The sequence below is a fragment of the Onychomys torridus genome, chromosome 15 (genome assembly GCF_903995425.1).
Source record: "Onychomys torridus chromosome 15, mOncTor1.1, whole genome shotgun sequence".
Lineage (NCBI taxonomy): Eukaryota > Metazoa > Chordata > Mammalia > Rodentia > Cricetidae > Onychomys > Onychomys torridus.
Window position 1 is genome coordinate 20,416,302 of NC_050457.1, and position 27,229 is coordinate 20,443,530.

General features: G+C 38.1%; 1 protein-coding gene across 1 annotated transcript in view; it reads left to right on the top strand.

Annotated features, from left to right (window-relative positions):
* The window catches only part of Ankrd31 (ankyrin repeat domain 31), a 158,760-nt gene that overhangs the window by 16,174 nt on the left and 115,357 nt on the right, over window positions 1–27,229 (top strand). Inside the window, exons 3-5 of the mRNA XM_036207173.1 lie at window positions 1,158–1,267; window positions 13,015–13,055; window positions 22,044–22,120. Coding sequence (XP_036063066.1) covers window positions 1,158–1,267; window positions 13,015–13,055; window positions 22,044–22,120 — 228 coding nt within the window. The remainder of the gene's footprint in view (window positions 1–1,157; window positions 1,268–13,014; window positions 13,056–22,043; window positions 22,121–27,229) is intronic.

Consider the following 27,229-nt stretch of genomic DNA (forward strand, 5'->3'; position numbering starts at 1 on the left):
GTGCCATTACACTAAGCATTTTTACATGTGTTCTAGGGCCAAACTCATGTCCTGGTGCTTTTCTGGTGAATAAGTGCTCTACTGGCTGAGCTGTCTCTCTAGCCTGCTTTCATCCCCCTATGCTTAATGTATTTAGAATATTTTGGCATATGGGAAAAGAAGAGTTTTAATTTTATTTTTTCAAGTAGTAAACTAATTGTCCTAATATGATTTAATGAGTATTCCATTTTATTCTGTTTAAAATACTATGGTTCTAATATATTAAATTAATTTAAAAATTGGTTTATTTGTGTGTGTGTGTGTGTGTGTGTGTGTGTGTGTGTATGTGTATCAGAGGACAGTTGTGAGAGTTGGTTCCCTTCTACCATGTATGTCTTAGGGATTTGAACTTAGGTGGTTGGCAGGAGGCACTGAGCCATCTTGCTGGGCCATGCCACATTACCTATCTATATGCATGTATGTAAATTCATTTGTGTGATTATTTCTGTGCCATTAGTACATTAGTATCTAAAGATATTAGTGTATTAGGAAGAAATCATATAGTTACTACTGAGGCAACTTTTTATATTGATTGACAAGGTGTGTCTTAGCTTGGGCTGCTTTAACAAAATGACAGTAAGTACTTTCTCTGTCCATCAAGACATCTTCCCAGTTGTAGTGTATAAAATTTTCTGTACATACTCATTGCATCCCTTCATCCCAAGGCCAAGAAATACCAAGCACTGTTTTGTTCAATGCAGCATGACCTCCTACTAAGAAATAATTAAAAAATATTTACGTATAAAAGTCACAGTTAGCCGGGCAGTGGTGGCGTATGCCTGTAATCCCAGCACTTGGGAGGCAGAGGCAGGTGGATCTCTGTGAGTTCGAGGCCAACCTGGTCTACAGAGCTAGTCCAGGACAGGCTCCAAAGCTACAGAGAAACCCTGTCTCGGGGGGAAAAAAAAGTCACAGTTAAGAAACCATGATATATAATCTTTTGGACTGTGCTCAGTGCAGGACTCACATATACTAAACGTCCACCCTACCATTTAATAATATGTAACATTAGTCCCTTGTCAAATGACATTTTACCGTATTTATACAATGCCTGAATTCATCTAAAAGTGGAATAATAAAACTAGTATGAGTGATTGATTAATTATATTTTATTATAGGCATGCCTTCTCCTGAGATTCACCTTGGGCTCAAACTCAGAAAGGATTCACAAGAGCAAAAGAATAAAAATAAGGTGATGCTGACTCTTAGTGAGGACCTGGTGTTACAGGTGCGTTGATGATGTTTGAACATATGCCTATCAAAAGCTGGAACCACTATCTGGCAAATTACTAATTATAAGGTTTTTTGTGTTACTGTTTTGGTTCTCTTCCTTTGTTCAGTTATTATACCTTTAAAAAGCAATCTTTCAATCTCTTAGCAAATTTGATGAAGGTCATTTGTTTTAGGATAGGGAATTTAAAATATTTTCCTTTTTATTCTTTTTTCTTTTTCAGTGATGATAAGGTAGTAAAGGAACAGAGGTTAGACATAGGATATAGTAATTAGGATTTTTCATTTCTATTTTGTTCATTTTAAAGTTTGTGAAAAGAATACAAGTTTACGTGGTGTAATTTAAGATATACAGCATTAAAGACACTCTGTGTATGTTAGTGTGAGTGTGTGTGTGTATGTGTGCGTAGATAGTCTAAGAGTTATTTGCTTCTCCTTAGTGCAGAACTATTGGGGGAAGTAGGGGATAATTTAATTAGCACTTTGACTTGATTAAGTGAGCCAACCTGGGATACCTACCTGTAGATGAATTTCTAAATGGTCTTAGTAAATTAAAAACATGGAGCCAAATACATGGTGAAAGCCTTAGAGAGATCAGGGAAGTAGAGAAAGCCACCAGCCAACCTTACCTCACCAACTCTGCAGCTTCCAAATGCAAGTTACTTCCTGTCTACCATGTCTATCTGCCTTGCTGTTCTGTCATCTGATTTGCTCTCTCCATTCAGCTACATCACTTCCTCTTCCTACACAGCTCTGTCACTTCCTGTCTATCTGTACAGCCCTCCATGGTTAGTTTGTTTTAGAATTTAAGACGTGTGCCACCACTCCTGGCTGTTTCCAGTGTGGCCATGAACACCTAGAGATTCTGCCTGCCAAGTGATAGGATTAAGGGCGTGTGCTACCACTGCCTGACTTCTTTGTTTACTTATAATGGCTGGCCCTTTTCCTCTGATCTCCAGGCAAGCTTTGTTTATTAAAGCACAAATAAAATATCACCACACCTACCTACAAAGTCTTAAGGAATGGAAGGGAAGATACATACATGTATATGTTTGTTTTCAAGATGGGATCTTACTTTGTAGTACAGGCTTGTCTTGACTCACTACATAGCTCAGACTGGCCTTGAGTTTTGGAGTCTTCCTTCCTTCCTTCCTTCCTTCCTTCCTTCCTTCCTTCCTTCCTTCCTTCTTTCCTTCCTTCCTTCCTTCTTTTTTTTTTTTTAAGCAAAGATAGACTTATTAGAAAAACTTGGATAAAGCAAAGGTGTGTTGTCTAGGCACAGATAACCAGCAGACTAGAGAATGAGCAGTGTATGGAGGGTTTCTGAAGTCTGGGTTTTTATTGTCTGTTTCCTTGGGGTTTGGGAGGCTAGCTTTAGACTCCTAAAAGACATACCTACCTCTTCCACATTCAGGGCAGAAGTTCTTACCTTCAATAGTCAGTCTGGGTCTATCATGGCACCATTTTGCTTAATGGAACTGTTAATGGGCATTAACAGGCCCAGAGGGTGTTTATTGCAGGGAGTTTTTGTTTCAAAGAATAGTGAGCCAACACACATATTAGGTACTTCTCATTGCTGGGGCAAAATGCCTGACATATGCAGTTTAAGAAAAGGGGTTTATTCTAGCTTACCATTAATGAGATCCTTAGATCATGATGAGGAGCTGCCTCTACCTCTTAAGTACTGGGATTGCAGACATGACCTGCTATACCTGACTATCTCTCTCTCTCTCTCTCTCTCTCTCTCTCTCTCTCTCTCTCTCTCTCTGTGGGTGGGTGTGAGTGTGTAGGTGTATGTATCGGTGGGTGTGTGGGTGTGGGTGCACATGTATTTGTGGGGGGGGGGGGGGTTACTCACACCCTGTGTATGTGTGCATATGAAGGCCAAAGATTGACGTTGGTTATTTTTGTTAGTTCTTTGCCACTATATTTTTTTGAGGTGAATCTGGAGTTAACTGATGCTGACAGACTGACTGGCCATCAAGGCTCAGGAACCTTCCTGGTTCTGCCTTTCTAGCACTGGTCTTACAGGTGCAAACCACCACACCTGGCTCTTATGCGGATGCTGAGGAGAGAACTCAGGTCCTCAAGATAGAACAAACACTTTACTGACTGAGCCCTCTCCCTAGTCCCCATTCATATGTTTTAATAGCAGAAATGACCAGAGTTCCAAAGGCGACTGAACATTTATTTAATACCATAGGTAGGAAGATTTATTTCATGAATTATCATTGATAAAAGGAGAAAATTCAATGTCAAATAATTTTTCCTTGAAACTGAGATATCTATATTTGGCTTCTAATAATTTTAAAGTTTTCTCTTGAAATTTCTGAGTTAAGAAAAAATAATTTTTCGTCTAGTTTCTATAACTGAAATAAGCATATATGTACACATGAATATATTCATATATGATACACATATATGTGTATATATACCTACATATGTTTATGATATATGTGTGTGTGTTTATGTATGTATGTATCTTTTTTCCTTGTGGTTCTGGGGATTGAACCCTTACCTTTACTAGGTGAGTACTTTAACAGTAAGCTATGTTCCTAGCCCTTAAGAAAAATTTTATGTTTATTTTATGAGCATTTATGATGCGATTTTGTGCCAGGCCCTCACTTGCGCCTCAGAATATGGTTTGAACCCTTGATTACCGTAGTACTTTCAGAGGTTATCATTAGATAATAAATTAGCCATATGTTCATTTTTAAGTTAGTATGTGAAAGATAATGAATAATTGATATTTGTCCCTCTTTTAAAATTTTCATTGGAAAACTAGAAACCTCTTTTAACTTTTCTTTATGCTCTTATTTATTTCAGGCTATAGTAAAAGGCAGACAGTGTAATGGAACTATTTAAACATCTGTAGCAAATTTTAATAAATCATTTTCTAAATTTACATATTGTACTTTCATCCAGCTTTGTTTTGTTCTATGAAAAGAAACCTTTTAAATTTAACTGAGAGAAATTTAATGTGTCAGAAATAAAAACATGGAGAGACCTGAAAAGATGTTTTCCTAGAGTTATTTAAAAGAAAAAATATTATTTTATAACTTGAATCAGACTTCTAAATAAATTCTACCAAAGAAGTCAAGTGCCAGGTGGCAGTTCTACTTCAGAGAAGACTTGTTTCGGCTGCAGTGCTCAGTTATAGGTCAGAAGAGCCCGGGAGGGAAGAGCTGTGGTTTCATGTATACCATGATAATTCAAAAAATAAAGATAGCAGGCTTTACAGTTGTTCGTTCTCAGTACTTTTTGCTGGGCATTGTAATAACCTTGTCTCATCTTTATGCTGCTGTATGACAAGCAGTTTATGTTAACTTTTTATCATGTAGTAAAATGCCCAAGAAAACCAGTATTTATTTTGGTTAACAGTTTCAGAGAATTCTATCCAGAATTCTGGTTCCATCCCTGTAGACCTGAAGTGAGGCAGGACATCATAGCAGGGAACATAGGCACAGTGAGACCGCTCTTTCTCATGGTCACTGAGAAAGAGCGAGAGTAGAAGGGAGTGAAGACAGGCAGACAGAACACTGAAGAGCCAAGCACACTCTTCAAAGGATGGACTGCTTCCTACACTAGCCTCCCCCCTAAGTTTCTACCACTTCCCAATGGTGCTACCAGCTGGCACCAAGCCTTTCACCTGGGAGGAGGGAGGAACATTCCAGGTTCAAATCATGACACAGTTTTACATTCTTCATGGCTAAGTTCTTATTTTGTTTGAAGAATTTAGTGATATGTCTAGAGAGAAAATTGGAGACAGAGATATCAGAGTAGTTGGCATGATAGTCAGTGTTGTGTGTTAACTTGACTAGGCCTCTAGGCATCCAGGTAGTTGTTTAACTGAGGATGGTTTGGATGATACCAGCCTTTATTTATTTATTTGTTTGTTTATTTAGTGGTGCTAGGGATTTAATCTATATCCTTGTGTATGCTGAATAACACTCTATCATTGAGCTGTATCCACGTCCTCAATACTTAAGTGCGTGGACTTGAGTAAAGCAGTTTGTGTCCTCCATATTATTTATGGGCTTCATCTCATCTGTTGAAAGCCTGATTTGAAGAAAGGTGCCTACCTTTCCCAGCAAGAGAGAATTGTCCAGTGTTTGGACTTTATTAACACTGTTAGGTCCCATATTTTATTTAATTGATTGATTATGTAGTGTGTGTCTGTGTGCATGTGTGTGCATGCACACACACACAAATTTATTTTTGTTTGCTGATCCTAGCACATCATCTGTATAGTCAGCTCTCCTTGTTTCTCTCTCTGCTGACCTTCAGATAATAACTGTGTTGTTAGTTCTGTAGGTCTGAAGCCCAACAATTTTCACTGCAGATTTGGACATAATTTCTATAATTATGGGATCCAACTCTTTATAATAAACTATTTATCCATCCATTTGTCCTTTTGGGTCTGTTTTTCTGAAAGATCCTAACTAATTTCAGTGGGTGGCATTAATCTCATAATCCTGTTTTTGGTCATTTGTAAATGTTGTCTGCTTGACAAGAAATGATTATCCAGTCCTGCAGTTATTACCAGCAGGGCAGATCTTCCACAACCTCCTCTCTGAAATACTGAAATACAGCTTAGTATCCACAAAATGTGAATCCAATTAAAGGCTTCATGTAGCTTCCTCTTTCCACTTAAAAAAAAATCCGTTTTTTATTTTATATGTCCATATGTGTACAGAGGCTAGAACTGGAGTTGTAGGAGGTTGTGAGCCATAATGGGGGTGATGGAAGTGGAATTGGTCCTTTGCAGGAGCAGTGAGTGCTTTTTGCTTCTGAGCCATCTTTCCAGTCCCACCCTCCTTTCCATGTTTATGCATATATGGAGATGAAATCAATTAATTGAATGCCAAAGGGAATGTAGAAGGGGCCCTAAATAAATCAAGGCTTGCTTGAGAGGCATTTAATGGAAGGGAATTAGCAAGACCAGAGGTCAAGGAGAGGAATTTTTTCCCTTGTCTTTTTCTCCTCCTTTTTCCTTTATTTTCCCTCCTCCTTCCTTCTTTTCTCCCTTTTTTTCTCCTACTTCCTTCCTTCCTTCCTTCTTTCCTTCCTTCCTTCCTTTCTTTCTCCCCTTTTTCTTCTCATTTCTTTCTTTCTCTTTTTTCTCCCTTTTTCCTCTCCTTTCTTTCTCTCTCTTTATCTTGCTCTTTCTCTTTCTTTCTGTCTTCCTTTTTTCTTCTTTCTTTCTTTCTTTCTTTCATTCACTCATTCATTCATTCATTCATTCGTCTTTTTAAGCTCCAGTCAGCAGGTAGCATCCTTTCCTTCCATCTGCCTCTTTGAGGTAAAACTGCTGGGATGCCAAGTACAAGGTGAGTTTTCAAAGCTCAGGGAACAAGGAGCACTTTGACTCCATCAAGATGATCACTAATACTATTGGTGTCCCTTCCTGACTCAGGAGTTCATCCTGACTTAATTCTTAAAATCCTGGAGTTGCCCTTGCTGCCAAGAAATTAACTGAGTTATTCTTAAATACTAACAAATGAAAAGTTCAGCAACCATTTCAGCATTTACTAATACTGAAGCAATGTATAGATGGTACCCTGTGTAAAGGTAGGTGACAGCTCGTAAAGTATATTTAGAGTATTTTTAATTTTTCTTTTTGCCAGAGCTGAGGACCGAACCCAAGGAAGGCCTTGCACTTGCTAGGCAAGCGCTTTACCACTGAGCTAAATCCTCAACCCCTAATATTTTTAAATTGTATGAAAATAACCAAATTTAGGTTCCCCAGTCCAAGAGAAATAAATGTTAGGGGAATGTTATCAATAATTTGTTAAGTAAAACCTTGAATATCTGTTATGAGTAATCTACTTTAGTACATGTGAAGGTAGTTTGTATGAGATACTGAGTTTTCATAAAGAACAAAGTGTTTATTCTGATTTTTTTTGTTTGTTTGTTTATCCTGGCTTCTTTGCTAATTTCAGTAATCCATCTAAAGAGCTGAAGACATAGTAAAGGATAATTTCTTTAAAGACATAAACAGATTTGGTTCTTTTCAGATCCTCCAAATTAATTCAGTTAACCTAATCTCTTACATTTTACTTTCAAAAAATAAAACAATAAGACACCTCTATACTTTAATGTCTGGTCAAAATATAAAGATGGAAAAAATGTAGTATATATAAAAGAGATAGATAGCAATGTAGGTTTCTTGTGAACACACTGATGAACTGATGGAAGTGTATTCTCCCAGCTGTTAACTGAGAAATGAGTAACACCAGCTGCCCTTGTACTTAGTGTCTTTAGCTCTTTTTTTTTTTTTTTTTTTTTAATTTGGTTTTTCCAGAAAGGGTTTCTCTGTGTAGCTTTGCACCTTTCCTGGAACTCACTCTGTAGCCCAGGCTGGCCTCGAACTGAGAGATCCGCCTGCCTCTGCCTCCCAAGTGCTGGGATTAAAGGCGAGCACCACCACCGCCTGGCTGCGTCTTTAGCTCTTGAGTGGAGTTGCTAATTGTGGAGGAGGAAAAAAGAAAACAGCTAGCTGTCTTTGTAATTACTTCATGTGGGAATGATCATGAGTAGTTGCCTTCCACAGGAAAATCCACTGGCCTTTTATGAAGATAAGTGAAATGAGCAAGACAAGCATTTGAATGAATTGTTTAGTGGAGATGCAGAAATATTGCTACAGCTAGGCTCTACGGGGCCCTTTAGGGAAGCCATTTCTCTGGCCTGTGTAGAGGCCTAACATTCTAAACTACTCAAACCATAAAAGCTAATCCAAATTGGGCTGGCATCTGGCATACAACCAACACTAAAGAGATAAGCAGGATAATGAATTATCATTTTAATGAAATACTATACTTTTCCTTCCCAGAATTCTCACTTCCTGGCAAAGCCCCTATAAACTTCCATGTAGTTTGTATGAATCTGTCTGACTCAAAAAAGTGTAACTTTTCTATTCTTCTGTCTTTTTCTTTCAGAGCCTAAGTCTGTCTGTCTGCCTTCCTTCCTTCCTTCCTTCCTTCCTTCCTTCCTTCCTTCCTTCCTTTCTTTCTTTCTCTCTCTCTTTCTCTCTCTCTCTCTCTCTCTCTCTCTCTCTCTCTCTCTCTCTCTCTTTCTCTTTCTCTTTCTTTCTCTCTTTTTCTTTCTGCCCTGGGCTTTCTTAATCCTCTAAAGCTCCAGTTTATGCTGGGTGGCTGACCACTATGCCAACTTATCTCAAAGTTGGCTTTACCCCCCTTCTCAATGCTCTGGTTAGCTGCTGAGATGTACAGCTTGTCTGCCCTAGGGTTTTTCTTTTAAAAGCTAATAAATTTTTTGAATTTCCATTTGAGTCCGTTCTTAAATTATTTTATTAATGAGACTAAGAACTATAAGAAGGGACTCTAATTTCCTTAGTAGCTGTCTCTAGAAGCATGTAGGTACATTTTATTCTGGGATAAGGCTAGTTTTGTCTTCAAACCTTTGAGTCTCTTGAGTTTTATAAAGCCTGTGTAGAAGGATATACATACACATGGGACTTGTGTGGATAACTCTAATGTCTGTAGGCTGCATAATCAGTGAATAGCATGAACATTAATTGGAGAAGATAGAGGTGATTTATTTTCAAATTTTGAAACATTTATTTTATTTGAAAAAATCATAGAACAAGGGGGAAAGATTTTATTTTGATTCCCTTTGGCTAGCTATAGTAGATTTATAATTGTATCTGTTATCTCAAGCTTTTTAAGTTAAAGTTTTACTTTATTTTTAAATTAAAATATTACATCATTTTCTCCCTTCCCTGAGGAGCACTGTTTCTCCTATTTTCAGCATTCTTTAGTTGTCTGTAGTTTGATTTCCCTTCCATGTTATACATATATTGGTGTGCTTTTTCCAGTCTTGTTTGGATACCAGTATTGTTAAGGTATCATACATAAGTGAAGCATCCCTGCCTTTCTGGGAGATATAATCTCACAGCAACTTTCCTGGTCCTCTGGATCTTACACTCTTTCTGCCATCTCTTCTGTGATGTTCCCCAAGCTTTAGTTGCAAAAGTTGTGTTGTAGGTTTATCAGTTGTGGCTAGACACCCATCATCATTTGTTTCTCTGTATTTTAATTAATTGTGCTTTTCCTCAATGGTCTTTGGTTGCAGAGAGAAGTTTCTTTGGTGAAGGTTGGAAGTTACACTTTTCTATGGGTATAAGAAAAGATATTTAGAATGCAGTTAGGAATTATGCTGGTTTTGTAAAATGGCAGTACTATGTTCTCTTCTAGGACCCATGACCTCACTAGCCTGTGGTGGTTGACTAGGTTTTCAGTATCAGGCATGGTTTCTTTCCATCTAAGGAGCCTTAAGTTCAATTAGAGAGCTGTAGGCTACCACTAAGATTTAAGTGCCACTATTGCACCCTTAGGGCTATCCTACGATGCTGGTTGTCATTATAGTCCATAAGCATTGCACTGGGTAGGACTGGTGGTTGCTTCCCTCCCTTGGAAACTTCCATTGCCCTTCCTGATACTATGAAAGCTTCTCATCAGATCCAGCTTAGATCCTCCAGGTCCTGTGTCTGACATGAATGGTGTGGTCAGCAATAGGGACTCGCCTTCAACCATTAGGAGGCATTCAAGGGCAGCAGCCTCTATTGTTTTGAAAGTCTCTTGAACTTCCCCGATCAACAATTCCAACGAAGATTTCTTGTGCCTGACACTGGAGTGTTTGTTAGTCTGTGGCTATTTGGCAGAATATTATCAGCCCAAGTGGCATAACTTCATAATACACTATTGTCGGAGGGTTTTGCTCTTTTTTAGGGGGCCCGCCACCCAGCTCCCAAATAATCACACATGGACGCTTATTCTTATTTATCAATGCCCGGCCTTAGCTTGGCTTAGTTTCTAGCTAGCTTTCCTTAACTTAAATTATCCTGGCTATCTTTTCCTCTGGACTTTTCCCATTCTCTTACATCTGTAAATCTTACTCTTACTCTGTGGCTTGCTGTGTAGCTGGATGGCTGGCCCCTGGAGTCCTCCTTCTTCCCTGGCTGCCTTTTTCTTTTTCCTAGATTTCTCCTTCTATATATACGTCTGTCAGCCTGCCTATTCTTTCTCCTGCCTTGCTGTTGGCCGTTCAGTTCTTTATTAGACCATCGGGTGTTTTAGACAGGCACAGTAACACAGCTTCACAGAGTTAAACAAATGTAACATAAACAGAAGTAACACACTTTAAATTAATATTCCCCAACAGTCCCCAGCAGAGGGCACTATTTTTGGAGCTTGTGGAACCTTTTAGGAAGTAAAGCCTAGTGAGTCAGAGGTCAGGAGATTCTTGCCCAGCACTATTTTTCCTAGTTTATTAAATGTAAGCAATCTGTGCCACAGGTTCATGCTATCCCAGTGCCTAGCCACTGTAACTCTCCTGCCATAGTTGACTACATCTTCTGAACTGTGAGCCAAAGTAAATATCTTTTTTTGTTTTAAATTTCTTTTGTCCGGTATTTAGTCATAGTAATGAGAAAAGTAACAACTTATTTTATAGAATTAAGTTAAAGAAAATACATAAACTAATAATTAGAAAAAGTATAATAGGAATTATCATGACATTGGGCTTCACAGTGATTTTTTTTCAAAACACTAAGTATAGAAAAGAAAAAGATTGCTAAGTTAGATGTAATGAAAATTAAAAACTATTTTAATGAATATTTTAATGAGCTATGAAAGGATACTTTAACAGAGTAAGAAGGTAGTGGAATGGGAGAAAATATTTGCAAATCTTGTGATATGAGATTGTTAATATCACTAATCAAGAATATGACCGTTACCACAGTTTAAAAACAAATTTGAACTGGCTAGGTGGATGGGCTCTGGCCACGTCCATACCCAGGTTCCTAGGAAATAGCCCAGAATCACAGTTTGTAGCAGCTTAGTAAGGAAACCCATAATTCATTGCATTTCCCATCAGGTCCAATCAGGGCCAAGCATACATCCTGATATACCTTCAGCCTGTGAATCTCCTGTCCACATGTGATCAAGCACATCAGTGCAGATGGGTCAGACAAACTTGTTTAGGGGAATGAAAAACATGCGGCTTGTCATCTCCTGTAAACAGTAGCCTCCAGAATTTCAGGAACTGTCTGTCTTTGGGTTAGGGGCTTGCAGATCAGAGGCATTTTTGTTTCATGGATCTCTTAGGCACAGTCACTTAAACTTAAAATGTAGCTTTGGCTCTCACAAGATTAATATCCAGAATATATAAAAAAATTCTTTCACTACAAGAAAAACAATTCAATTAGAAAATGAGAAAAGGGCCAGACCTAGTAGGATAGCCCTGTAATACCTCATACTCAGGACACTGAGACTAGAAGATTACAAGTTCAAAGACTGCTGGGGCTGTAGTGAATTCAATCAAGACTATACTGGAAAACTGTGTGAAGGTGAAGGAATTAAAGTGAGGGCTGAGGTTACAGCTCAGCAGTAGAGTGCTTGCCTAGAATGTGTGAGGCCCTTGGTTCAGTCCCCACACTGTAAAGAGAAGGAAGGAGGATAGCAAAGAACTCGATTAGATATTTTACCAAAGAAGATATACAAATGACTAGTAAGCACAAGAGACTGTGCAAACCAAATCTTCCTAGGGGCCATTTCACATTCAGTAAGATGACTATTACAGGAAGCAAACAACAGAAAATAAAGTTTAGCAAGGATGTCCTAAAATTGGAACCTTTGTGCTTTGCAAGTATGAATGTAAAATGGTACATTGTATGGCAATTCCTCCCAAAATTAAGCAATAGAATGCCATATGACTTAGCAATTCCACTTCTGAATCTATACCTGAAAGAAGAGAAAACAGGGACCTGAAGAAAGTTTTTTTACTCATGTTCACAGCAGATTTATTCTGTAGCAGTATTCATTATTCACAATAGCCAAAAATGGTGGAAGCAGTGCAAGTGTTCATAAATGAAGAGTGGATAAGTGCTATTTAGTCAACGGAAGTTATTCAGCCTTAAACAAAAAGAAAATACTGATACATACTATAGCATGGATCAGCCTTGTACTGTCAAGTCAGCTAGTCACAAAATAACAAATACTGTATGGCTCCTATTCCATGATATTCCTAGAGGAATCAAATTCATAGAGACAGAAATAGTTTGCCATGGGTGAAGATAGAAGGAAATGGGGAATTTGTGTTTAAAAGACATCAACTTTGAGCTGAGGAGTTTCAATTGAGAAAGTTCTGGAAATGCATGGTGGTAATGGTTGTGCAAAGTGTAAGTTCCTTAATGCCTCAGAACTATGCACTTAAAAATATTTAAGATGGCACATGTTATGTATATTTTTTCCACAATTAAAAAAAAAAAAACTCACAAAGCCTCAATCTTACACAAAGAACTACAGGCAAATAAGGAGTGCTGAGAGTGGGAGAGAGTCTTCCCCAGGGAAGAGCTCACCAACTGGTTGTTCAATACCAAGTGGTGGCAGTATACAGACTGAGCATGTTATATTTATGTCTTTAGGAATACACACACACACACACACACACACACACACACACACACACACACAAACAACAATTAATGAGAAAGAGACCACCAATTTAAAAAAGCAAAGAGGGATATAAGGAAGAGTTTAAATGGAGGTAAGATAAGGGAAAAATGAGATAACTATATTTTAATCTCAAAAATAAAAACAAAATTAAAAAGATAAGAAACACTAATGTAAAAATTCTCTGGATTGTTATGCTTCTGGTTTATTTCATTGTCATTCCTCAGTTTGGGAAAAAATTTAAAAAAGCCCTACTCTTTTTTCCCCTTAGGATCCTCAAGATGAAGCAACACAAAATGAAGCTCTGTTGCAGTTAAGTATAATGACTTCTGGCTTTGTTATATTACAGGGTATTTATTTTGTTACTGTTTGTACAGCTGAGTCTGGGTTTTTATAAGACTTAAAATTATATATTCTGGACTGTGGGATCAATATAGATTGTTTTATAAGCATTCAGGATAAATTTAATTTCATATGAAAACTTGAATTAGATTAAAATAACTTTTTTCTATCTGCTAATCTTATTTAAAAAGTGAATTTATAGCATAACACAAAGGAAGAGCTTGTGGAATCTTTGGTGAAATGAAACTTTATATCTCCCCAGTTCTTGAAAAACAGTGGTTCTCAAATTACAGCTTGTAGACTCCTTGCTAGTTCCTAAGATTCTTTTATGTAGCCTGAGAAAACTATTTTATTAATAATACTAACATATTATTTGCCTCTTTTTGTGGGGTTTACATTTGCACCAACAGTATTGGTGAAATTATTAAGGCCACTCCACGTAGTTAAAAGGGAGGTTTATTTTGTGGGGTAACTTACAAATGAAGGGGTAGGTTACAGGGTCTGGCAAGGGTATAGCGCAGTCCGGCGGTGTTCTCTGGAGAACTCTGCTCAGTCTACCTCCAGCGTCCAGAGTCCGGGAACCCAGAGAGAGAGCTCTTCCCGATCCTTGGTCTTCTGCTTCCTCCTCCGCCCCGCCTTGTGGGCGTGACCATTACTGAAGCCTCAGTGGGGGTTGGAACTTCCAGGCCAGTGCTGGGATGGCTATTCACTACACAACAGTGCTCAGCAATAATAAGTAAAATGCTTAATGGCCTTAGCTGGAACCAAGGCAACTGTGTCAAACAATACTAGTAGTCATCTTGGTTTTTTTAGTGCTGTATGCTAATTGTAAAAAGAAAATGATGCTAATTTTACTTAAGAATGTATTTGAAGGATATAGGTAAGAAAGGAGGGGGAGGAAGTTGGGGAGGCATCTATTCTGGGTAGAAACCTTCCATTGTGGCTGCTTTGAGGCAACCAACATCCTTTCTTACATCACTCTTCCATTTTCGCTAATCCTCCTTCCTCCAAAGGTCCTGGAATTGGTGTACATGAAATTTATATCAATGTGATGGTAGGAGTTTTATGGACATTGCTTGATTAGGATAGCAGGTCTAAACCAGTCTGAAGAACAGGCCCTGCCCCCAACACAGAAGACATCAGGTGCAGGCCACACCAGTCAGAAGAACAGATACAGATCATACATACCAGTCAGAAGATCAGAGACCCTCTGCTGCACCAAAGGCTAAACTAGCCACCAGAAGGCCAGCCCCCCAACTTGGACAGAGACTCTGTTGGATCAAAGGTCACACTGGCCACCAGAAATCCAGGCCACAAAGACCAAAGAGGAAGGAGAAACCAAGGAACAAAACACCTATTCAACAAAGACAAACTCAGAAATCTGCACCTAGACTGATAATCATCCTAAACCCAGATGCCTAAACACCAGTATATATAATCAACAACAGCTGGGGCAATATGGCACCATCAGAGCCCAGTTATCCTATGACAGCAAGACCTGAATATTCCAATGCAGCTGAAGTACAAGAAAATGAAAAACAAAAAAAAGAAAATGAAAAAAAAAAAAATCCCAGCCGGGTGGTGGTGGCAGTGGCAGTGGCTGTGGTGGTGCTCGCCTTTGATCCCAGCACTCAGGAAGCAGAGGCAGGTGGATCTTTGTGAGTTCGAGGCCAGCCTGGTCTACTGAGTGAGATCCAGAGAGGCACAAAGTTACACAGAGAAACCCTGTCTTGAAAAACCAAAAGAAAAAAAAAGAAAAAAAAAAAAAGAAATCCCTTAGTGACCAAGGAAAAGACAAAAAGACAAGCAAAAAAATGGAGGAAGTCAATAAATCCTTTCAAGAATGCCAAGAAAGCCAAGTGGGGAGGGGGAGAAACAGGCGAAGGAAACTGTTCAAAACCTGAAAACTGAAATAGAAGCAATAAGGAAAACACAAACAGAAGGAACTCTGGAATGGAAAATCTGGGTAATTAAATAGGAACTATAGACACAAACATCACCAACAGAATACAAGAGATAGAAGAAAGAATCTCAGGCATTGAAGATACAATAGAAAAAAATAGATTCATTGATCAAAGGAAATGTTAAATCTAAAAAATTCCTAACACCAAACATCCAAGAAATCTGAAAAGACTAAACCTAAGAATAATAGGAATAGGAGGAGAAGAATCCCAGCTCAAAGGCTCAGAAAATATATTTAACAAAATAATCAAAGAAAATTTTCCTAACCTCAAGAAAGACATGCCTATAAAGGAATAAGAAGCTTACAGAACACCAAATAGATTGGATCAGAAAAATTAAGTCTCTTTATCACATAATAAACAAAATATGAAACATACAGAACAAAGAATATTAAAAGCTGAAGGGAAAAGACCAAGTAACATATAAAGGAAGGCCTAGTAGAATTATACCCAACTTCTCAACACACACACACACCACCACCAACACCAACAACAACAACAACAAAATAACAGAAATTAACAGCCATTGGTCATTAATGTCTCTCAATATCAATCAACTGAATTTGTTAATAAAAAGACACAGGCTAACAGAATGGATGCGAAAGCAGGATCTGAAGAAACATACCTCAACATCAAAGACAGACCCTCAGAGTAAAGTGTTAGGAAAAGATTTTCCAAGCAAATGGACCTAAGAAGCAAGCTCGTGTAGCTATTCTACTATCTAACAAAATAGACTTCAAACTGAAACAAAAGAGAGGGAAAAGGACATTTCATACTCATCAAAGGAAAAATCCATCAAGATGACATCTCAGTTCTCAACATCTGTGCCCCACATTTGTAAAAAGAAATGTTAATGAAGCTTAAATCACACTTTGAACCTCACATATTAATAGTGGGGGACTTCAACATCCATTCTCACCACTGGACAGATCATCCAGACAAAAACTAAACAGAGATATAATGGAGCTAACATATTATGAATCAAATGGATCTAACAGATACCTATAACATTTCAAAGAATATACCTGCTTCTCAGCACCTCACAGAACGTTCTCCAAAATTGACAACATTACATGGTCACAAAAGAGTCCTTAACAGATAAAAGAAAATTGAAATGACCCCATGTATCCTATCAAACCACCATAAATTAAAGCTGGGTATCTGAAGGAAACACACAGTTGGGGCTCCCTTCAGACTCCAGATTGGGCTCAAACCACACAGAAACACCTGTTTTCACAGAGATATCCTTTATTAAGTGGGGAAGAAAAGTTAAAGAAAACAGAAAAACAGTAGCAGATGACCTTGCAGGTGTGATTCCAAGAGGAGAAGAAGGGGAGGTCTGTGTTAGAATGGGCTAGGATGCAGTGGTAAAGGAGATAGGGGATGAGGGAGAAGGGGACAAGGAAAAGAAGGAAGAGGTATTTGTCCTAGAGAGACAAAGGACTGCCTCTAGATAGAGGGGAAACAGATGTGGCACATAGGCAATTGGCAATTTATAAAGGTAAGGGGGAACCTTGTGTTAGGATGAAGTGTTTAATTTTAATTGGGCATGTTAATTAGGTGAACCAAAGGGAGTTTCTGATTGTTGGACTTCGGTAGTCAGCCTCAGGAGGAGGAAGTGGCCCAATAAGGGAATAGACCTTGGTGGCTAGCTTTAGGAATGCAATCTCAGGGATTTTAGCAGGGCAGAGGGCATGGGAGAAGGGCTTAACCTATGAATGCCATGCTTGTTTGGGCTAGTGTTCCTTCAATATCAACAACAAAAGAAACAAAAGAATGCCTACAAAATTCATGGAAACTGAACAACTCCCTATTTAATGACTACTGGGTCAAGGCAGAAATAAAGGAATTAAAGATTTGTAGAATGCAGTAAGAATGAATGCACAACATGTCCAAACTTATGGAACACAGAGAAAGCGGTGGAAGAGGAAAGGCCATAGCACTAAGTGTCAGCATGAAGAAATGGCAGGAGTCCCATACTAGCGACTTAACAGCATGCCTAAAAGCTCTAGAACAAAAAGAAGCAAACACACCCAAGAAGAGTAAGTGGCAGAAAATAAACTGAGGGCTGAAATCAATAAAATAGAAACAAAGAGAACAATACAAAGAATCAGTGAAACAGAGTTGGTTCTTTATCAACAAGATAGACAATCTAACTTATCCAAACTAACTAGAAGACAGACAATATCCACATAAATAAAATCAGAAACAGAAAGGGTATTATAACAACAGACACTAAAGAAAATCCAAGAATCTTTAGATCATACTTCAAAAAAACTGCATTCCATAAAATTGGAAAATCTAAAAGAAATGGACAATTTTCTTGATAGATAGAACTTACCAAGTTAAATCAAGACTAGAGAAACAATTTAAGTAGACCAATAACCCCTAAGGAAATAGAAACAGTCGTTAAGTCTCCCAACCAAAAAAAGCCCAGGGCCAGAATTAGTACAGAATTCTATCAGACTTTCAAAGAAGAGCTAATACCAATACTTCTCAAATTATTTCATGAAATAAAAACAGAAGGAACATTGCTAAATACATTTTATGAGGCCACAGTTCTTCTGATATCCAAACCACACAAAGATTTGACAAAGAGAAAAATACAGACCAATTTCCCTCATGAACATGAATGCAAAAGTACCCAATACAATACTTAGAATCCGAATCCAAGAACACACCAAAGAGATCATCTGTGATCATCAAGTAGGTTTCATCCCAGAGATACAGGGATGGTTTGACATATGAAGATTTTACCATATAAATAAACTGAAAGAAAAAAAAAACCACATGATCATCTCTTTAGAGGCTGAAAAATCCTTTTACATAATCCAACACCCCTTCCTGATAGAAGTTTTAGATTAGGGCTACAAGGGACATACCTAAGCATAATAAAGGCAATTTATAGCAAGCCTATTGCCAACATCAAATTAAATGGAGAGAAACTCAAAGCAGATCCACCAAAATCAGAAATAAGATAAGGCTCTCCACTCTCTCCATACCTATTCAATATAGTACTTGAAGTTCTAACTAGAGTAATAAGACAACTAAAAGAGATCAAGGGGATACAAATTGGAAAAATCAGTATTTGCAGATGATATGATAGTATACATAAGTGACCCCAAATATTCTACCAGGGAACTTCAGCTGATAAACACCTTCAGCAGGGTGACTGGATACAACATTAACTAAAAAAAAATCAGTAGTCCTTCTATAATAAATACACTGAGAAAGAAATCAGAGAAACAATACCCTTCACAATAGCCATAAATAATATAAAATAGCTTGTTGTGATGGTATGTGCCTGGACTTACTGTAGCATATTATGCCATGTTTAGTTGATGTCCCTGGGAGGTGTGCTCTTTTCTGATAGGAGACAAGGGGGGGGGGGAATCTGGGGACAAGGGAAAGTGGGGGTGGAGGGGGTCCTGGGGGCAGGGGAGGGAGAGTAAACTGCAGTCAGGATGAGATATGATAGAAGAATTATAGAAAAGTTGCTGGAGTTTATAAAGTGTCTACTTTTAAGTGTGTATCTTTCCAGTATTCTGTGTGATGAAATGAGGAAGGCTTAAAGTGCTTCTGTGCCGTGTGAAGTTGTAACGAGAGAATCACAAGTGCAGTTGGTTTAGTTGTAAACATTATAAAATCTACTTTGAAAAACGTGAAAGAGTAATTGACAGACCAGTTATTCCCAATTGGCATATGGCTCAATGGTTCAGAGTGCATGCTGCTCTTGCAGAGAACCCACATTCAGTGCCTAGCACCTGTGTTGGGTTGCCCATGACTGCCTGTAAAGACAGGTTCAAGAGATCTGACTTCTCTGGCCTTTGTAGGGATCGGCACACATGTGTTCATACTCACACACAAATACGTACACATAATTAGAAATAAATATTTTAAAAATGAATAAAGTAAGCTGGTCATTTCAAGAAAAACAACTAATAATGTTGCCAATGGAAAACAAACTCAACGTTCTAAATGTATTCATGGAAATCTCATGTATGTATACAGTGTGTCTTGATCCTATCCACCCTCAGCCCTACTCCCTCCAGGGTTCCCTGCTCTTTCCCCCCAACTTCATGTCCTCTCTTTATGACTACAAAAAGAGTTAACCCACTGAGTCCAGTCAGTGCCGCCCATATGTTCACGTGTGTGGGTCAGCCTTCCAGTGGCCACACTCCTAAAGAAAAGTGGCTCTTTCTCCCCCAGCAGCCACCAACTGCCAATAGCTCACCAACTAGGGGTGAGACTTCAGTAGTCCCTTCTCCCTCTATGCTAAAATTTTAAACTGACTTGACCTTGTCAGGTCTTGTGTGGGTAACCACTATTGCTGTGGGTGGGTTCATGTGTGTGGCAGCAATTTCATATCCAGAGGACATCATTTCGATGTTGATATTCCCTGAGCTTTGGTGGAGGATATTGATATAGACGTCCCATCCACGGCTAAGTGTTGGCAGTTGCTGTTTCTTAGCCCTTTGAGCAGTAATGTTGGACCACCTAGGTTTCCTAGTGGCTCTACCCAGCAGGACTGCATAAGAGGATGATTGAGCCACAGACCTGGGTACCAGGTGTTTGGAAGGATCTTACTATTTGTAAAAGTAGTATAGCTACTTCATTCTTTTTTTTTTTTTTTTTTTTTTTTTTTGAGCTGAGGATCAAACCCAGGGCCTTGCGCTTGCTAGGCAAGTGCTCTGCCACCGAGCTAAATCCCCAACCCTACTTAATTCTTAATAACATCAGTTGTAAGAACATCCACAATGATCCTAAGGTTACTGAAACATTCCTCCATTTTACAATGCATATCTTTTTGAGGCTGAATTTTTGTTATGTACTTCAAGAAAATAATATACAGATTAAACAAAGGAAGAGATAAAAGGTGGTAGGTATATTACATACAATAAAGAGATTTTTTTCTTTAAAAAATGTGACCCTGGAGCTGTGGAGATAGAGAAGGTAAGAGCCCTAGCTGTGAAAGCATGCAGACCTGACTACAAATCCCAGCACTCATGTAGAAGGTGAACATGGCCATATCTGTCAGTAAACACAGTGTTCGGGAACAAGAGACAGGCCAGCTCACTGGCCAGCTAACTGAACTGAAATGTGAGCTTCAGGGTCAATGAGAGACTCTGTCTCAAAAAATAGAGCCAGGGAGGGATAGAAGAAAACACTTGACATCCGCCTCTGGCCTGTGCTTATGTACATGCAGATAGGCACAGGTGTGCGCGCACGCACACACACACACACACACACACACACACACACACAGATGTGAAGCACTACAACTTCTGTTTTCTTTTCTCGTTTTTAGTGTGTGCACATGTGTACATGTGTATGCATGTGTGAGTGCATATGTGTATGCCAGCATGTGGAGGCCTGAGGTTGATGTCAGGATTCATCCTCAATGGCTGTTCTACCTTATTCATTGAGGCAGGGTCTCCCTGTCAAAACCATAGTTCACTGATATAGCTAGTCTTTCTGTCCAGCTCACTTTGGGGATCCCCCGTCTCACCTTAGCAAGCTGGTATCATAGGCAGGCCACCACACTCACTGAGCATTTGACATAGGTTGCTGTGGACCCACATTTGGGTCCTCAAATATGCAACAAGTGCTTCAACTGCTGAGCCCCTGTCTGCCAAGCCCAACCACAGCTCTTCTTACTCAATATAGTTTTAGTGTAAATATTCTAAATCATTACTGAATTATTGCTGTCATTTAAAATTTAACAAATATAAAATTTTAAAATTTCTATATTTAAGTATAAATCTACATAAATCACATAAAAGTTCTTTTTTATTTATAGACAGGAAAAAGAAAAGGCTAAGGAAGACAAATATACCATATAACCTAATGCCTAAAGAACCACTGATAGGGTTGGGGATTTAGCTCAGTGGTAGAGCACTTGCCTAGCAAGCGCAAGGCCCTGGGTTCGATCCTCAGCTCAAAAAAAAAAAAAAAAAAAAAAACTACTGATAACATTTTGGAACATCTTATTTTATGCTGTATGTATACACGTGTATGTGTATACATATATGCATATGTTTTTGTTAAATTTTCTGTAGAGATGGGATCATTTTATGGATATGTTTTTAAATTTCCAATAAACAATTTATCAGTTATTTTCTCATTGATATTTTTAGTATAATTTTTTTAATTTCGCAAATAAAATGGTTTGTTTGTTTGCTTTTGTTTTAAAAAGTACACAAAATTATTTACCATGTTATGCAATTAAAGTGCTTTTAATTATGTAATTTATTGCATAACAAATTTTATGATTTGTTGAATCACTCATTTAGATTAGACTCTCATTTGTAGTCTTGTTTAACAAAACTGGTTTTAAAGTTCAGATGAGGCTTTTGAGTATTCAGACTGTGTCTTTTTTTGTTTTGTTTTGTTTTTGTGAGACAGGGTTTCTCTGCAGTTTTGGTGCCTGTCCTGGAACTCACTCTGTATATCAGGCTGGCCTTGAACTCACAGAGATCCACCAGCTCTGCCTCCCAAGTGCTGGGATTAAAGGCGTGCACCACCGCCTGGCTTTCACTGAGCTTTTAATACTCAAAAGTAGAGCATCAAAATTGCAGATTTAGACATAACCTTTATTTTAATTTAATCCTCTTTCTTTCAATATTTTCTGCTCCCCACCTTTAAACTAGCTGTGAAAAATAAAAGCAAATATCTGAGAAATTTCTCACATGGCTTCAACTTATATCTAAACTGTAATGCCAAACTGTCAGTATATTTGAAGGTAGACAAATCCCATCATTTAGAGCCGTTTTCTTTGACCTTGCCACCCTTATTTGGTAGACAGTCATCTAATGGGTCACTTTCAAACCTAAATGCTGTTAAGATTGTTTGTATCCCTGAATTTATCCATTAGCTTTTGCAGCACTCTCCAATTTTGGATTCACTTCAACAAATTGGCATTAATTATAAAAATAATAGAATGGTGTAACCAATTTTTTTTCATTTAAAGTCTGTTTTTAATTAATTTGTTTTTTAGAACTAGAAAAGAATTCCCAGCATTCTCTGTGTCATTTCCTCACCCTGAAGTTTCATGGAGCCACCAAAAGACTGGAGGTATGCTTTCATGAGCATCAGTACATAAGAGAATCTCTCTTTAAGAGCAGAAGACCTCATTAGATATGGATTTATTTACAACTAGGCTGGTGTGTCATGCATTTTAAGTATGAAATGAAGTTGTTACTGACTTCTTTTTTTTTTAAAGATTATTTATTTGTTATGTATACAGCATGTATGCGTGCAGGCCAGAAGAGGGTGCCAGATCTCATTACAGATGGTTGTGAGCCACCATGTGGTTTCTGGGAATTGAACTCAGGACCTCTGGAAGAACAGTCGGTGCTCTTAACCTCTGAGCCATCTCTCCAGCCCCTGTTACTGACTTTTAATTGTGATTAGACTGCCCATTAGAAGAACCAGGGTAGTTGCAGCCAATATTTGTTGTTATCTACTTTTCACTTCTGATTTTGCGGGTTTATATTTGAGAGTAATAATTGTTTTCATGACCTTATTACTATATATATATGCCTCACATAGACCCATTTCACTATTTTTTTCCCTTTGATATCGAAGTATCTTGCCAGGGACTTCCTCAGAGTGGATATTTTGCCCTCTCTTTCACAGTGGAATAATGCATAGTGGTCAATGATACCTTGTGTTACAAGAAATGGGCACAAGGACATGATAAAACTGTTAAAGTTTATAAATTTCTACTTTATATTACTGTCTTTGCAATTACCTGCCCATACATGTACTTCTAGACCTAGTTTTTAATCCATATTGTTTTTCATTTTTCCAATAAACATTTATTGAATGATGGATGAATGCTGTAGGTGTATGCATTCTAAATGCAGGACTATTGATCTGCCTTGAAGCATGAAGATAAGATATATCTAATACATGTCATTGCTGGAAAGCAAGGGCTTTTTCAAGATGTCTGTGGACAGTCTGAAAGAATAAAGGCTTAATCTGTTCTTGCATCTACTAGCCAAGCTGTGACTATTTAAATACGGGGGGGGGGGGGGGGGCAGGAAACCAGTGATTTTTAGTGCACAGAAGTATATTTTCTATAAAAGTGCATAATAACGCTAAAAAATGTTAAATGTTCAAATGTTTGTCTCAATACAAAAGGGACTATAAGACCCTTTAAAACTTCTGTGACTTGAAAGTAGGAACCTGTTAATACATGTGTAGTTTTTTTTTTTTTTCTTTTCTTTTTCATCCTTTAATGCTTAGGGATTGAATCCAGAACTTCATATGTATTAGCCTGGCATTGAACTACACTCCAACCCTTTTATTTCTTTATTAAGTATATATCTGTTCATAAAGTATAATACATTTTTCTTTTCGATATAAGTAGAAAAAGAAGAAACCTGAGTAAGTTACGTAGTCTTGAAGAAAGTACAAATTATACCAAGAAAGAGAATAGCACCAGTGGTGACACAAAACTAATATAACCAATGAAACCTAACCACGTCCCAGGGTAACGGACACCAAAAGCCAACTAAGGAGACTGCTAGAGTCTAGATTCCTCTGCTGTCAGAAAGTAAAGCTTTAAATTAGTCTGCTTTGTCATTATCAGATGCTAATAGAAGGTGTGAGTTTGCACTAATGTTAACAGTCAGTATATAATAACAAGAGAAGCTTTTCTAACACTGACCAAGCAAAACTCATAGGTGATATTCTGAGACAAAATGTTGAGTTACCAAAAAAAAAAAAAAAAAAATCCATATGAAGTTCAAACTGCTATAAGTCCAACTAGAAAATGGGTTATTCAGGTTTAAATCCTCTTGAGAGTTCCCATGCCCCAATAAAAGAGTCAAATAGCCAGGGACCCAGATTCTGATACACAGTTGGTCAAAGACATTTCTACAAGCCTGGGAGTATCAAAATAAATATTTAATATTTATGATGAGAAAACATAGCTAAACTCAATGTAGGTGGTCCTGATTTTTTGGCAGTGTTCAAAGCATCATAATCAAGAACTAGTTAAATATATTCTGTTCCCTGTATTAGACTTGACCAGGCTATTGGCTTTGGCCTCATCAATGTTATAGAGCAGTGGTTCTCAACCCAGGGATTGAATGACCCTTTCATAGGAGTCACATATCAGATATTCTCCATGTCAGATGTTTATATTACAATTCGTAGCAGTAGCAAAATTACAGTTATGAAGCAGCAACAAAATAATTGTCTGGTTGGGGTTACCACAACGTGAACTGTATTAAATGGTTGCAGCTTTAGGAAGGTTGAGAACTGCTGCTGTACATCTTCATAGGCTATTTGGTCATCCACAATGATTATAGAGTGTGGTATTTCTATCTGTGTGGTGGAATCAGTGATCAGGAAAAACTTGATAGCTTAATAATCAAGCTTATTTTCTCTAGGAGTGCTGTTCTGAGGAAGTTCAAGCTTCCTATCTGTAAGCCCCTGCAGCACAAGTGGCCAGGCCCTGCCCCCAGACTATTCTAAGGGTTGTAAAGGCCATTTCCAGCACCTTGAGACACAGGTGGCTAAGCTCCACACTACAGGGGAAAAAAGGCCCAAGGTCAGGCCACAAAAATCCCACCAATCCTAGGCCTCCCTGCAAATCCTATATAAAGGTTTCCACTATTCTGCTCCCAAGAAACATCTATAAAGCCTGACTCCTGCTCAGTTCTTTGCTGTTTCTCTCCAAGCAGAGGCAGTCACTGACTCTTGTCTTTCCCAGTAAATCTCTTGTGTGAGGTTTGTAGTGTGGTGTGACTTTGTGGTATTCCTTGGCTCCTGACTGCCAGGTTACCAGGATAACATTTACACTCTCTAGCCACAGTATCATGTGCCACTAGAAAGTGGGTGATGGGGGGGTTTGAGGGGAGTGGTTGTGGATGCCTTTCAGTGTTACCTTCCTGACCTTCGAAATCTTGGATTTGGTACTGGGAGAGACAGGACTTCCTTATTCTGTGTGTGTGTGTGTGTGTGTGTGTGTGTGTGTTTGTTTGTTTTCTTTTGGTAAAAAGTGTTTAAAATAAATTTTACTTTAATATCAACAACTTCCAACAACATAACAGAAATAAATTAAGAGTGAATCATAACAAATTGTTGCTTCAGAATTTGTTGAAGATAATTGATAAGTTTTGAAACCATTATAGTTGGGTGTGCTTTATCTTTATTATAAGATATTTGCTGTTGAGCTCAGTAGGCAAAGTGCTTATTGCTTAAGGATAGGGACTTGAGTTTTATTCCCAGAAACCCAGTAAAAAAAAAAAAAAAAGAAAGAAAAAGAAAAAAAAAAAAAGCTGAGTTTTGGATTGGATTGGCTAACAGCACTTGATGCTCTTCTGTAGTACCCAGGTTCAATTTCCACATGGTGGCTCACAACCATCTGTAACTCTAGTCACAGGGGAATCTGACAACTCTTTTGGCCTCTGCAGGCTCCAGGCATGTACATGTTATACAGACATACATGTGTGCAAAACACCCATGCACATGGAAAACAAACAGTTAAAGCTGCTTTAATTTGGCCATGCTTTAATTCCAGTGCTGAGGAGGTGACTCTAGTGGATCTTTGGGACTCACTGGCCAGCCAGCCTAGCTTACTTAGTGAGCTCCTAAGGATTGACATTCTCAGTCAACTCTAGTTTTCAAAGGCATGGGCACTCAAATGCACCCATATGAACATGTGTGCTCCCCCACAAGTTAAAAAGTTCAATATTATAAAAAATGTAATCCTATTATATTTGTAGTTTCATTTTCCACATAAATTTCAGTTTGTAATCAGTGTTTAAGTGTTAGGCAGTAATTATCAAGTCTTCAAGTGTGTGTATGCATGCTGAGGTTCAAGGCTGAGATCAGATGCCTTATCAGTAACTATCCACCTTATGTTAGAGACTGGGTCACTCACTGAATGTAGAGCTTTAGCAACCAGCTTCTGTGTGGATGCTAGGGATTAAACTCAGGTCCTCATGTTTGTGCGACAAGTATTTCACTGACTGAACCATAGCCCCAGCCCCTCACACCATATTATTTCCTCAAAATATCTATTTTTCAATAGGATAATAAAGTTATTTTAAGATACTTAATTAGTTTATCAAGCTTTTGAAATGTCAATTGGTATCATAAAATGATAATCTTTATGATGAAATTCTTAAAGACAGTATGGAGAAAGGTATCTTTTTAATTTTTTTCCTTTTTTTCATTATTATTTTTGTCAAGTTTCCTTTATTATTCGAAAGTATTTAAAAAGACTTTTCAGTTTTTTAAGTTCTAACTCCCAAGGATCTGAACAAACAAACAAGATAATTCAAAGATAATTAAAGCTATGTTTCATTCATTACTGTTAACATTGAAATTTTTATTTTATGTGTATGGATGTTTTACTTGCATATTTGTGTGTCACATACATGCAGTGCCTGTGGAAGCCAGGAAAGGGCGTCAGATGCCCAGGGACTGGGAATGGTTGTCAGCCACCAGGTAGGAGCTGAGACTCAAACTTGGGTTTTCTTAAAGAGCAGCCAGTGCTCTTAACTCCTGAGCCATCTCTCCAGCCCAGGATTAATAATTGTAATGATTTAAGACACAGGTAGTAGAACTTATCATTGTGCTTGAAATGAAAGGTTCTAAAAGAACAATAAATTAAATATTGATTGATTTTACTGATCGTCTTGTGAAGGAGTAGAGTATGATTTTTAACCTTCTTTTAAAATATTTATTTTTGTATGGGTATTTTGCTTACACGTATGTCTGTACCACTTGTGTACCTGGTGCTCATGGAAGCCAGAAGTGGGGTGTCAGATACACTAGGATTGGAGTTACAGATGGATGTGAGCTGCCATGTGGCTGCTGGAAATGGAATCTGCATCCTCTGGAAGAGCAACCAGATTTTTACCTCCTTGATTTTTGTACTTTCATTATAAGATGGCAAGGTGATACAAACAAACAAAAAACCGCAAAGACCCAAACAACTGAAATAAGCACACCCCACATTATCTGCCCCCCCCCCACAAAAGCCCTGAGATTTTTGGATGGTATGAAGTTTAGCAGATATGTTTGTGCTTAGTTTCTTTCCTGTAAAACTGTGTTGCCTGGAAGGATGTATGTATTCTAGATTCAGCAGATAAGTACTTCTTGTTTTTGTTAGCTACGGAGATTTATCTATAATCAAAAAAAAAAAAAAAAAAAACAAGAGAA